Below are 12,199 nucleotides of genomic sequence, written 5' to 3'. Positions count from 1 at the left end.
CCAGCATCCCTGGGCTGTCACACAGGACAGGATGTCACTTATCAGGACGAATAGGAAGTTTTATACCATCTATGATGGCCCCTCTGGACCAAGGCTCACTCTTTGGTAGTTCTCACTCTCTAACTTTGGGCTTTAGAAACTATGCAGTGTCCACCTCACAGAAGGCTCCACCTGACCCTGAAGCCCAGCCTCTCCCTTCCACTACTAGAGAACTTCACTTTCTAAGCCTGCATCTGCGCTCTTCCTGGGAAATCTGAGAGTGCTTGCCCACCCCCAGGGGGCATGGTGGCTCACTCAGCCCCCATCAAGACTGAGATCTGCTTCATTCCTGTGACTCTGTTTCCTCTTCACAAGTCCTATGACACTTTTTTTTTTAAATGATTTTAAAAACACAGAGTGATGGTAGCACTTTACCCAATGCCATTTTGTGTCTTCATGAGTCTTGTTGCTGGGTCTCTGGAGCGCTGTCTGGAGTCACCAGACACACAGGTGTGTGGCTGTCTTTTCGAGAGTCCCCCAAATGCTGTTTCTTGCCACACCCACCAACACGAGGAAAGGCCTTCTTTGAGTTTCACTGGCATCTGTCTGGATGCCTCTTAAGCCCCCAGTAGGTTTTCCTGTCTCAGGACAGCCAATCAACAGCAGGTCAGTCAGCATCCTTCATACACGGAAGAACAGCACACGGAGAACCATCTCTCCATTATACTCGCTCCCCGTGCAACATTGATTTTCAGTCACTCCCCCGCTGAACTTGCAAGAATTATTAGTTCTTTGTGTTCTGCTTTCCCCAGTCCACACTGAGACTTCTCGCCTCCTGTTTTCCCCCTTTATTTACTTTTTAAAACCTGGTCAACTTTGTTATAAATGGTCAGCAGAACTTCCCTCAGAGGCAACACTTAGTGTTCACAAAAAAAGGAAAATGGTCAGGGTCAGGGAATGGGTCCTTTGATTCATGGGAGACCTGGATGCTCCTCCTGTTTTGATTGAGTAGGTCTGTGGTGACTCTTCTTTGCCCCTCCCAAAGTTTTCTCCCAGGTAATAAAGATGCTGGCCATGGAAGACCCACACTTTGTGAATGACTAAGAGAAGGTAGCAATGCTTGTTTGGGCACTGGAATCCACTCCAACTTGCTTTGGTGACCTGTGGTCTCCTAGTTCACGCTTGTCTCAGGCTTCAGCTCCTCCGGCCTCCTCCCCCAGCACATGGACCTTCCTGGTTCTGTTCCGCTCAGATTTAGATTCAGTTTCACTTGCACCATTCTTCAAGTATCCTCTACCTTAGAAAGGATGAAGGAGGTAGTTGGAAGGGCGGTGGGTATACCCGGGAGTTACCCCAAAGCAGTGGGTAACCCTTTTCTCTAGGGGTGAGGCCACTGGGCCTCGACATGGCAGAGGTTGTAAGCCTCTGGCTTCTCTCTCCCCTGGGCTGCAGGAAGTGGACATTTACACTGTGAAGACGGAAGAGCTGTCCTTCACATCTGCCTTCTGCCTGCAGATACAGCGAAACGACTACGTCCATGCCCTCGTCACCTATTTTAATATTGAATTTACCAAGTGCCACAAGAAAATGGGTTTTTCTACAGGTGAGCTCTCTACTGGTTTTCTAGAACCTTCCCTCTGTGCTTCCTTAAGGCTTATGAGTAGAAACCAGGTCTGGCTTTAACTTGTCCAGACATCAGTTTGGACTCTGACTTGACATCTCACAAGCTTTCTCCACCTGGGGAGAGGATACAGCCCCCACACTCTCAGCTTCCCAAGGTAAACATGACAAAGGTAGAGTTTACATTGCTGAGAGCTGGCATGGGTGCCCCCAGGGATGCACTCTGGCCTCTCCTTAGCTCTTTTGTCCTTGTGGTCTCTAAAGAAAGAACGACTTGCTGTGAGACATAGTATAGTCCCAGAATACAGACTCAGCCTGTGATAAAACAACATGAGGTAGTTTTGAGGATGAGAATGGACAGTGACCAATGGGACCATTGTGAAGGAAAACACTCTGGAGGAGTAAGCCTGGGCAGACAGATCCCTGTGCTGACTTACACGCTCACATTAATCTTAACAGTATCTTGTGTCTGAGTGCTCATCTGGGCGCACTTGGGTAAGCACATGAGTATGGAGGCCATCCTAGTTTGCTTTCTGTTGCTGAGGTAAACAACATGGCCAAAAACAACCTGAGGGGAAAAGTATCTATTTAATCCTACAGCTTATTATTTACCGTGGAGGGAAGCCAAAGCAAGAACACAGACAGGAACTCAAAGGACACTGCTTGCTGGCTTGCTCGAAGGTTCACATTCACCTCCTTTTTTGTACATCCCAGATACACCTGCCTAGGGTTAATTGATGTGGCTGAGTCTTCCCACAGCAGTTAGCAATCAAGAATGTGCCTCATAGACACACCCACAGGCCAATCTGATGGAGGCAGTCCCTGGCATTTCAGAATGTCATGTCTCTACCTGGGGCCAGAGATAGACTTAGATTGCTTTGTTTTGACCCAAGTCCTGCTGTTTCAGCTTCTGCATTAACAAGCTGCTGAGTAGGAGGGAGGGCTCATCCCATTCACCTCCAACACTGGGTGGGGGCAAGACAGGAGACATGGACTGGGTGAGGGCAGGTGTGTTGTGGCATGCATGTACATGGGGCGGTGAGAAGACATCACTGCAGAGTTGATTCTCTCCTTCTGCCTTTATGTGGGTTCCAGGGGTCAAATGCAGGTCTTCAGGCTTATGTGGCAAGCATCTTTGCTGATCCATCTCACTGTTCATGTCCTCTGGAAATTCTTCAAACAATTCTATGTTTGTCTGATTAGCATTTATTGAGAAGATTCTGTGTGAGGGGTAAGCACAGAATAGAGCCTCTGATGTTAGCCCCTTCTGGCCCTAGGACAGCCTATATGCACAAGTGGGAGATGTGTGCAGAGATGATGGCCTCTATGGAAGACAACACATAGCTCTCACCGGGCTATAAACTGACCTCTTTCTTTCCTTCCTGCTTTTTCCACCTGCATCCATTCTTCATTAAGTCCGTGGTTGTGTTCCCAGAAGATCACTTCCACTGTCTTTGTCTGCTTTTTGTTGCCATAACAAAACATCTGAGTCCGAATAACTTATGAAGAGTACACATTTATTTGGCTCATGGTTCTGGAAGTTGGCAAGCCCAAAAACATGGTGCTTGCATTGGTATGGCATCAAATGAGGCTTCTATGCTACATCTTGACATGATAGAAGGTACCAAAGGGGAAGAGGAAGAGAGGGAGGCAGAGAGAGAGAATGAGTGAGAGCTTTCCTACATAACAGCATACTCGTGTGATGTGGTGGCTTTATTAAGAATGGCCCCTGTTGACTCATGTATTTGACTGCTTAATTACCAGGGAGTGGAACTTTTGGGGAAGGATTAGGAGGTGTGGTCTTGTTGGAGGAAGCATGTCACTGAGAGTGGGCTCTGAGCTTTCAAAATCCTGTACCAGGACCAGTCTCTCTTTCCCTGTCTGCTATCTGTAGATCAGGTTGCACAGCTCTGCCACTGCTCCGGCACCATGCCTGTCTGCTTCCTACCATGATGATCATGGACTAACCCTCTGAAACTGTAAGCAAGGCCCCAATTAAATGCTTCCTTTTGTAAGAGTTGTCTTGGTCATGGTGTCTCTTGACAGCAACAGAGCAGTAACTAAGACACGAAATAACCCATAGCTCCATCCACCCATGATTGGATTTGTTTATCTATGAGGCTAGAACCCCAAGACCAATCACCCCCACTCCCAAAGATTTCAGCTCTCATCATTAATGCGCTCACTGAAGATCACGTTTCCAACACACAAGTTTTGGCAGACATATTCAAACCATGTCCTCTGCCTTGTCTGCCTCGAGAGGTGCCTCATTGCCTTTGGGCCTAGCACAGGAGAGCTCCATGGTTTGTCCCTAGCCCTCCACTGGGCCCTCAGACTTCTTGCTGTGTATACCTGAGCTTCTTCCTATCACTCTCACTCACAGGACAGCTTCTCTGAGCTCCCTCCCACCATGCCTTGGGCTCAGGAGACTTCTTCATCACTGGGCCATTGCTTCTGCATGTTCATTTTGGATGTGATCCAGGAAGAGGGGGTTCTTTTCTCAGAGGGCTCTTGAAACCCCTTTCTTTCTGTGACAGTTTGCTTGAGCTGCCAGGACAAAGGTCCACAGGTGCAGTATCTTCCATATGAGTTCCTGGAAACAGTGAGTGTGCCTTTAGGAGAAGAGTAGGTTGTGCTAGTGGCAGAAGGAATGTTCTATCAGATGTAACACTTATTTCTTAGATCTGTCGGGGTGGAGATTCATGTTTCACCTGTGGATAGGAGGCAGACGAGTCCTAGTATCCAATACCAGGTGTGGTGGTGCACACCTTCAATCCCAACACTTGGGAGGCAGAAACAGGTGAATCTCTGTAAGTCTGAGGTTAGCCTGGTCTGCATAGTGAGATCCAGGCCAGCCAGGGATACATAGTGAGACCTTTTCTCAAAACAAACAAACAAATCCTGACCAATTTCAGAAAATCTTGTTCTGGATTTTGTTTCCTTTGACTACCAAGGCTACCAAGGTCTCCTGGGATCTATCAACTAGGCCAGCACTAGTGCTCTCTTACCCTTGGAAAAACTAGAGATCTTCCTGATCTGGGCCATTGCTAAGGGTTGCCCTCCTTCACCAATAAGTAGGTGAGCTGAGCTCTTTTTCCCAGTGGGTGGGAGCAGCCTGGAGAGGAGAAGTAAGATTCTCCTTGAACTTGAGGGATAAAGAAGACTCATTCTTGCAACGAAGAGAGATGGTTGATGGTGCAGGAGCCACAACCACCCAGCTTTGTCTCTCCCATCTTCAGATGATGATAGCTCAGAGCCTACCCTGTGGGTGATGAGAGAATCAGTAGCAGGGGCACTCTGGGAAAAACTTTGGGTATCTAAAGCCAGAGTCCAGCCCCATGACTCTTACTAAGGCTTCTCTGTCTACTGAACTTCTGTGGAAGTAGGTTTGACATTCTAATGGCTCCATGAGCAGGAGGCTTGGTTAAAGCTCAGCTCAGACTCAATGCTGTTGCCTCTGGGATCCCTGAAACCAGGCTCAGTCCCCTCTGTCTGCTGACTATCCCCCTACTGTTACCCCACTCATGCTGAAAGCCATGGTAAACCTAGGGGGAAGCGTATCCAGGTGGAGACATCAGCAAGCCATAGCCCCTCTTGTTTGTGCAGAACTCCATAAAGCTGGGCTCAAGGAGGATGCTTGTAGCCCTGTATGTCTTTGATTCCTGTGTCTTGTGTACTGACCCTCAAAGTGTAGTCTGTGGACAATAGCTTCAGCAGCCCTCAAGGTCAAGGAAGGTGTCCCAGCCACCTGTGCAAAACCTCCAGGTGGCCATGGCTCCTACCTGAGTTTGAGAGGCACTGCCCTCCTGCAAGACTAACTTGAACTAGACAGTAAGAGCTCAGCTGAGCCTGACTCCCTTCCAGCATGGCAAGCCTATCTCCTCAGCAAGATGAGCACCTGCACTCACTGAGTCTTCAGACCTCTCGTACACTCTGATCCTTCTTGCTGAAAGCTGGAGGAAACAATGTGGACAGTTAGCCCTCTTGGGAGGTTAGCCCCAGCTTCCTTATCTGATACGTCAAAGACTTCTTTACTAGACCATCTGGACTTGGCAGTGGACTCTACTCAGAGTCCTCAACCTGGCCACTGGCAGAGTAATCTCATTTGGCTTTCAGGATCACATACAATTTGATAAATCCCAATGTTTAGCTCAAGATGTGCTATCACAGTTGAACCACACATGCATGATTCACTTCTGGCTTACTTGTTTATTAATGTAATGAGTACTCATGAACCCACCACCTAACTTGACAACTAAGGTGGAGGTGAATTATTAACTAGGATAGAACTAAATAATTAACTGCAATGCAAAGAGTATCTAGAAATAAATTTATTATTATTTCTGTTGGAATATAAGTGTGCGAGTTGTTGAGCAAAATGTAATTAAAATATAAATATCAGCTAAAATGGATGAATAAATGATACATGGTTATATTTATAATTAATAAATGTAAATGAACTAATTCATTTCATGGAAGGAGTCCCTGTGAGCCTGTCTTAGAACTTAGAGGCTTAGAGGCTTAGATGCTATCAAGATCATTGCTTTTTTTTTTTTTTTTTTTTTTATCTAAGCGTCCCACTTCTAGCCATCCTATGTCCTGGCTATGGAAAAAAAAAAGAGTTTTAACACAAATCATGCATGTGCAAAATCAAGATATTGGTCATGGGAGTTTGTGGAAGCATTCCTCCCCTCTCTGGCATGTGCACCTCCCTGCTGATTGCCCACTGAGTTTCTCATCTCAGACTGAGTGCAGCCAGCTTTGGGAGACCCACTCAAAGAAGGAAATCACATACACAGTAGCTTGGAAATGATGCCTGCTAATGGTTCTGGCTGCTTTACAGCACCCAGCAGAAGCTATCTCAAACGGGCAGAAGCACCCAAGGCTCCGGGCTCTGCCAGCCAGGGCACAGCTGTCCCTGTCCCCTTGAACTCATCCTTTGTGGGTATAGGAGGAGATTTGATGTAGCTGTGCAATCCAGGAAAGCTGTGAGGTGGGTGGAAGGCAGCGGCCCTAAGAGAAGCTGGCTTCAAATATTAGTTTTTCCAAGGTAGGGTGATAATCGCCAGAAACGACCTTGAGCTGGAGACTTTCTGGTTCTCAGGCAGCCTCTTTCCGGATTTGCCATCCTGTGGCACTGACTCATTTTCCAGGTCAAAAAAGCCTCTCAGTACACAGTCTTTAATTTCCAAAAACAGCTCACTAGACAAAGCAGCTCTAAATATACAGCTAGAAAAATTATTATAGCTTACAAAGAAATACTAATTACTTAACCACTAGGAAGTGAAGCAGGAAGCTGAATTCTTTTCCTCAAAACACAGGAAGATAATCTTGTTAGAGGCCGATCCCATCGACTCCCATGGCTCCCTAGTTTCTACTCCTCACCCAAGACCGTAGCTCCCACTGTTCTGCTTGCACTGTCCACTACTTCCTGCAAGTCTTCTAAGGGTACAGGATCTGCAGAAAGGGAATGCAAAGCTGTGTTCATCTTAGGCATTGTTGGACAAATTCAGAGCCATACCTGGCCTATGACAGATATCCTAAGCCAAAGACCTTTGAATATATGTTCTGATATTTAAAGCATTGCAAACAGTATTGGTCACAGTCATCCCAAAAGGTAGAGTGAAAGTCGTCAGTAATCTACAAGCAAGGTGGCTGGGCTGACACATGGGTCCAGAATCTTCCCAAGAACAACTCATCCTCATAACAACCGAAAGCTGTGCCATCCTGGGTTGTGGGTTGGGTCTGGGGAGGGAGGAAAGCTTAATCACTGATAAAGAGAGCTGTAGACATCATTCATAGCCTCATCTGCGCGGTGTAACACTGAGTGCTACCCCTTGCACTATAGCATTCCAGACACCCCGGGCATTCTAGAGCACCAGCGTCAGGCGGTGTGTCTTTGCAGGTATCCCTCAGCTTACAGATGGATACTCACACACCAGTTCATGTAATGACTCACCACCAGCTGCCATGGCTTACAAGTCCCCTAGTGTGGTTTTGTTATAACTAATAGGTTGCAAGTGGGGTGTCCATATGATTCAGCTTTTAATTCGGGTTGCTTTGGCAAGCAGAGGGGAAATCTAGTGATGATTGTGTCGGGTGAACAGACAGAAACCATGTTCCTAGGCACAGAGGGATGTATGGCCACTCTTCACTATCCATCTCACCCGTACAACATCTCAGGGGATAGATATCATCACCTATATTCCACATGGTGCCACGGGATTTTCAGGGTCATGGTACAAGTACAAACCTGTGGCAAAGAAGAATCTAGGGTCTGGGCTTATGGTCCTTCCCACAACATCGACCCAGGAGAATGCAAGAGAAGACAGCCACTTTAGCCATGGGGCAGATATTATGTCTCGGCATGTGTATCCCCCCCTCTGTGTCCCACCTTCCCAGAATTGCTGAATCAAAAATGCAAAACAAAGCAGAGCCAAGCCTCTTAATTTCTGCTGGTCCTACTGGACACAGTGGAAAACCCAGATAAGAAACCGTAAGACAGTTAGGCCTACTGGCTCAATATGGAAATGATATGTTTGGAGAAGCTATTAATGTTTTGAAACAATGTTCCTTCTACTCAGGTTGGCATGCATGCTTTGGGGCCATTCGCCGGAGGCAGACTGCCCTCACTGGCCTGCAGATTTAAGCCAGGGAAGTTCAGGTCCTCAAAGGTCTCTGATCGGATGGTAGAGGAAGCAGCTTGAGTCCCCTTAACTGAAGGTCTTTAGGAACGAAGAGACACCTGCCTGAGTGGGTGGAGGTGGAGATGGGGGCGAGAGTGCTGTCAGTCCCACTCCAGCATTCTGCGTACACAGCCAGAACTTGTCTTTTGACAGTTTATTTAGAGGTAATTGGCAGGAAGCGTGCTGAGAGCAGGTGGTCTGCAGGCAGCAGCGTGCCTGGCAGGCTGGGTGTTGGGTGGGCTTGAGGCCTTGGGGTCTGGAAGGCACAGGCTGTGGTATCTTGGTCCCACATCTCCTCCAGATGCTCAAGCTGTGCTTTCTCCTGTGACCTTGAGTTTTCATTGATTTCCAAGTGCACACACCAAAAGCTGCTTTAGTCTCTACCTGACCACTGACATTTGATCAAGCCAGCTCATTACAAACAACAAAGGAGGGGAAAGGGCCTCTTTGCCATCATTAAAATAGATCTTGGGGTTTTGAAAGATCTTTGAGGTCACCCTGTCTGACTTGGTGCATAACAATTGAACTCATTTTGAGTGGTGTCCTCGACACCTGGGGAGGAACCAGTAACTCCTGTGACTGGCAAACAGCTCCAGTTCTGTTGCATGGCTGAGTCCTAGTCATTCCCAAAGCCACATGTAAGGCACATGTAAGAGTCCCATGCAACAGTCTTGGATGTGTGAAAGGCCCTTATATACTTTCCAAGTCTTGTTGCTGTTTGCTTTTGGTTTTAAACAACCAAGAAAGTCCACCAGAGAGAGGGAAACAGAGTTCTAAGTCAAGAGGAACAAGGCTTCTGTAGCCCACAGGTTTCATCACTGTCCGACCATCAGTGTTCACTTGGCACTTCTAGATTGAATTGTGGTGGGAACTAAGCAGTGCTAGGCAAGGCTGGCCTGGCCCCACTCCCTAGGAGCCTGCAAAGGATGTAAAGGAGCGAGGGAGAAAGTTCACTCTGAAGCACGCTAGACAGTGTGATGACATCAATTATGGATGCTCTTGGATGGAGTGGTCCAGGAAGCTTGGCCTTGGAGGATGAGGATGTAGTAAGCAGGGGAGGGAGGAGCACTCCAGAGGCAGTCACTGCATCCGGGCACACAGGGATCCTCTCAGTTAGCTGGAGACTACATGGAATTTAATGAGAAATACCAGGGAAGTTCACCCATCATGATGACCTTGAACTATGCAGGGGGTTGGTCTATGGTCTATGCCCTTGTTTCTTTCTGGTACTGTTTGGAAGGCAAGGCTGAAATCCTACCTCAGGGTGGCTGGGTACAACAATGGAGCAGACTTACAGGCAAGAGAAGCTGTTTGAAAGGATGGAGGGGTATTGGTAAAGATGGGAAACTGGTTTTGGGCTGTTGAGTTTGTGTAAATCTATAAATGATGGAGATTGGATGGTCTGCTCTACACCTCTCACACTGAGTCCTCACTGCACTAACACAGAAGCATGGAGAGGAGGATCACTTATGCTAATCAGCTTAGTTGGTGAGGTGCACCAGCTGCCTCTCTTCTGACCCCTCACTAAGGTCACCAGCTCTGTGGATGTGGGTCTGGGATGGGAGGGAGGGCATTGGGCTGAGTCAGGAGTTTTGGGGTTTGAACCCAACCCCTTGAGTGCTGGGGTACAGACAGCAATCAGTGAGACCCACAGAAAGCTTGGGACCTCTGTGTGGGTCCTGGGGCCTTAGCCAACCCTTGTTCGCCTCTGACTCTTTCTTCTTCCCTCTCTCATGTCTGTCCCCAGCCCCTGATGCCCCCTACACCCACTGGAAACAGACTGTCTTCTACTTGGAAGATTACCTCACTGTCCGGAGGGGGGAGGAAATCTATGGGACCATATCCATGAAACCAAATGCCAAAAATGTGGTGAGTCTGAGGAGCCCCTGCATGGCTAGGGCCGGGGTGACATGGAGTTGCCTCCTGAGGAGCTCTCAGAAGTCACCCGTCCAGTCTAATGCCTTGTGTACACACAGAAAACTTCTGGGGGAGGCAGACAGTAGCTGCATTTGCATGTGGCAGGGCCTAATTGGGTGACCTCTACCTTCAATCTTCCAAACCCCTGGAGGCTAGAGGCTTTCTGGACTCTGAACTTGACCTTGAGGACAGCTCCCAGAAACTCCCAGGAGAACCTTTGGGAATAGCTGCTGTATAAATGGGCTCTGCCTCATTTAGGGTGAGCTGGGCCAGGAAAAGCAAGTGTCTGGTATAGCGGGAAGTGTTCATGGGGCATTTCTCCAGCTGGCCTGGCGGGGCCTTTCTGAGAAGCCCCAGTATCTGCGCAGATGCTGAAGGTCTGTGGGGTGACTGAGGGCAAGGTCAGGAAAAACCCACTGACCTCAGGACTGCTTTCATGTGAGGACAGGAAGGCTTAGAGCCTGTCCTGCGAGGATAATGGGGCACCGAAATGGATTCCTGAGGACTGGCCATGGAAGCCCCTTAGCTAGAAATAACCCATGGCTGCCTGTCCCCATAGCACCAGGAGAAGTCCTATGCCTGGGAAGGGCTATGATTTCCTACCCTGACTCTTACTGTGACCCTTTGTTCTTTCCCCACAGCGAGACCTCGATTTTACAGTAGACTTGGATTTTAAGGGACAGCTGTGTGAAACATCTGTATCTAATGACTACAAAATGCGCTAGCACACGTGGGAAGTTGCAGAGAGCAAGCGAGAAGAGGCACTCACTTGAGCCTGCCACGCTGCCCCAAGGGATACTGTTAGGAGGACCACAGTCGACAACCAGAGCTTTCCACTCTGCCTTGAAGATTGGTGAACTTGCCCGGGGCTCTCCCGAGCCCCACCATGACAAAGAGCCTCCAAATCTTCTGCTCTGCCCCCGGAGCCCTTCTCAAAGGCTATGTTGTTGCCTGCCGTGCTGGGGCTGGGCTCTAAGGCTGGAAGCATACCCATGTGCCCCCGTTGTCCTCCTAAACTGACTTTCCGGATCTTCCAAGTTTTGCATGCTGCAGACATCTAGGACAGGTTACTAGTGCTAGAACCTGGAGGCATAGTGTCTTTGATAGCATAAGCCAGATTTTCTGTCTGTGCGGTGGTGTGTGTGTGAGTATGCGCGTGTGTGTGTGTTCGTACAGCATATACATATATATATTAATTTACTTGCCCACAAACATCTGTATATTCATACATATACAGTTTCTTGGGCATACTTGGGTGTTCATTCCGAAGAGGGGGTGTGTGTGGGTGTGTGCGCGCGTGTGTGTATGTGTGAGCGTGAGTGTGTGCGCCTAGAATCTATATTACTCTCAGAGGAGGTCCTGTTGCTTTTGAATAGGAGTTTGTTTTGTGATTAGTTTTCCCCATCCTGATCCCTTAACAGATGTTCCGCAGCTATGAAAACACTCTCTGTACTAGCTCTGGTCTCGTTTTGACTAGACTGTGGCTCTGAATCCTGAGCACAGTACCACGGGCTCTGTGGGCGCTCAATAAACACACGTGAGAGAAGCTATGTGGGACACCTGTGTTTCTGATGCTCTGCAGTATAAGGGTGGTGGTGGGGGGGAGTGGGTAGCGAAAGGCCTCAACGGGGCAGAAAATCATGTAGTGCAGCTCCTGCTTATCTTTAAAGTTTGTTCCATGGGAGAAGCAGCTGGGAAGCTGAGTCAGCCTGAACATACCTTTCTGCAGATTCCATAGGTCCTGCCTTGAGAGGGCAAGAGGGTCCTGGAGCTGTGAAGTTGGGGGTGCTGGAGAGGGGGGCAGGAACTCACCCATAGTGCTGTATATGTAGACCGGAAGCTACTTGTAGTTTGAAGACCTAGAGAGAAGCTTCCGGCCCTGGTCTGAGTATGGAAACAATTTCCACAGGATGGAAAGATGAAAAGACAAAACACAGGATGTGCTTTGTCAGGCTTGCTGGAGTGCTTAGTCGTCTGGATTATTCTTTGGCCTCTGG

At 48.3% G+C, this 12,199-nt stretch overlaps 1 protein-coding gene across 2 annotated transcripts in view; it reads left to right on the top strand.

Moving 5' to 3' along the window:
- The window catches only part of Prmt8 (protein arginine methyltransferase 8), an 83,275-nt gene extending 71,523 nt beyond the window's left edge, over window positions 1-11,752 (top strand). For both annotated transcript variants that reach the window (XM_055609462.1, XM_055609463.1), the window contains 3 exons: window positions 1,432-1,582; window positions 10,033-10,154; window positions 10,844-11,752. In XM_055609462.1, coding sequence (XP_055465437.1) covers window positions 1,432-1,582; window positions 10,033-10,154; window positions 10,844-10,927 — 357 coding nt within the window. In that variant the 3' untranslated portion in view covers window positions 10,928-11,752. The remainder of the gene's footprint in view (window positions 1-1,431; window positions 1,583-10,032; window positions 10,155-10,843) is intronic.
- The last annotated feature ends 447 nt before the right edge of the window (window positions 11,753-12,199 follow it).

The sequence above is a fragment of the Psammomys obesus genome, unplaced genomic scaffold, assembly GCF_907164565.1.
Source record: "Psammomys obesus unplaced genomic scaffold, mPsaObe1.curated_primary_1811, whole genome shotgun sequence".
NCBI lineage: Eukaryota > Metazoa > Chordata > Mammalia > Rodentia > Muridae > Psammomys > Psammomys obesus.
Note: the sequence above shows the minus strand (reverse complement) of the source record. Positions and strands in the feature narration are given on the sequence as shown.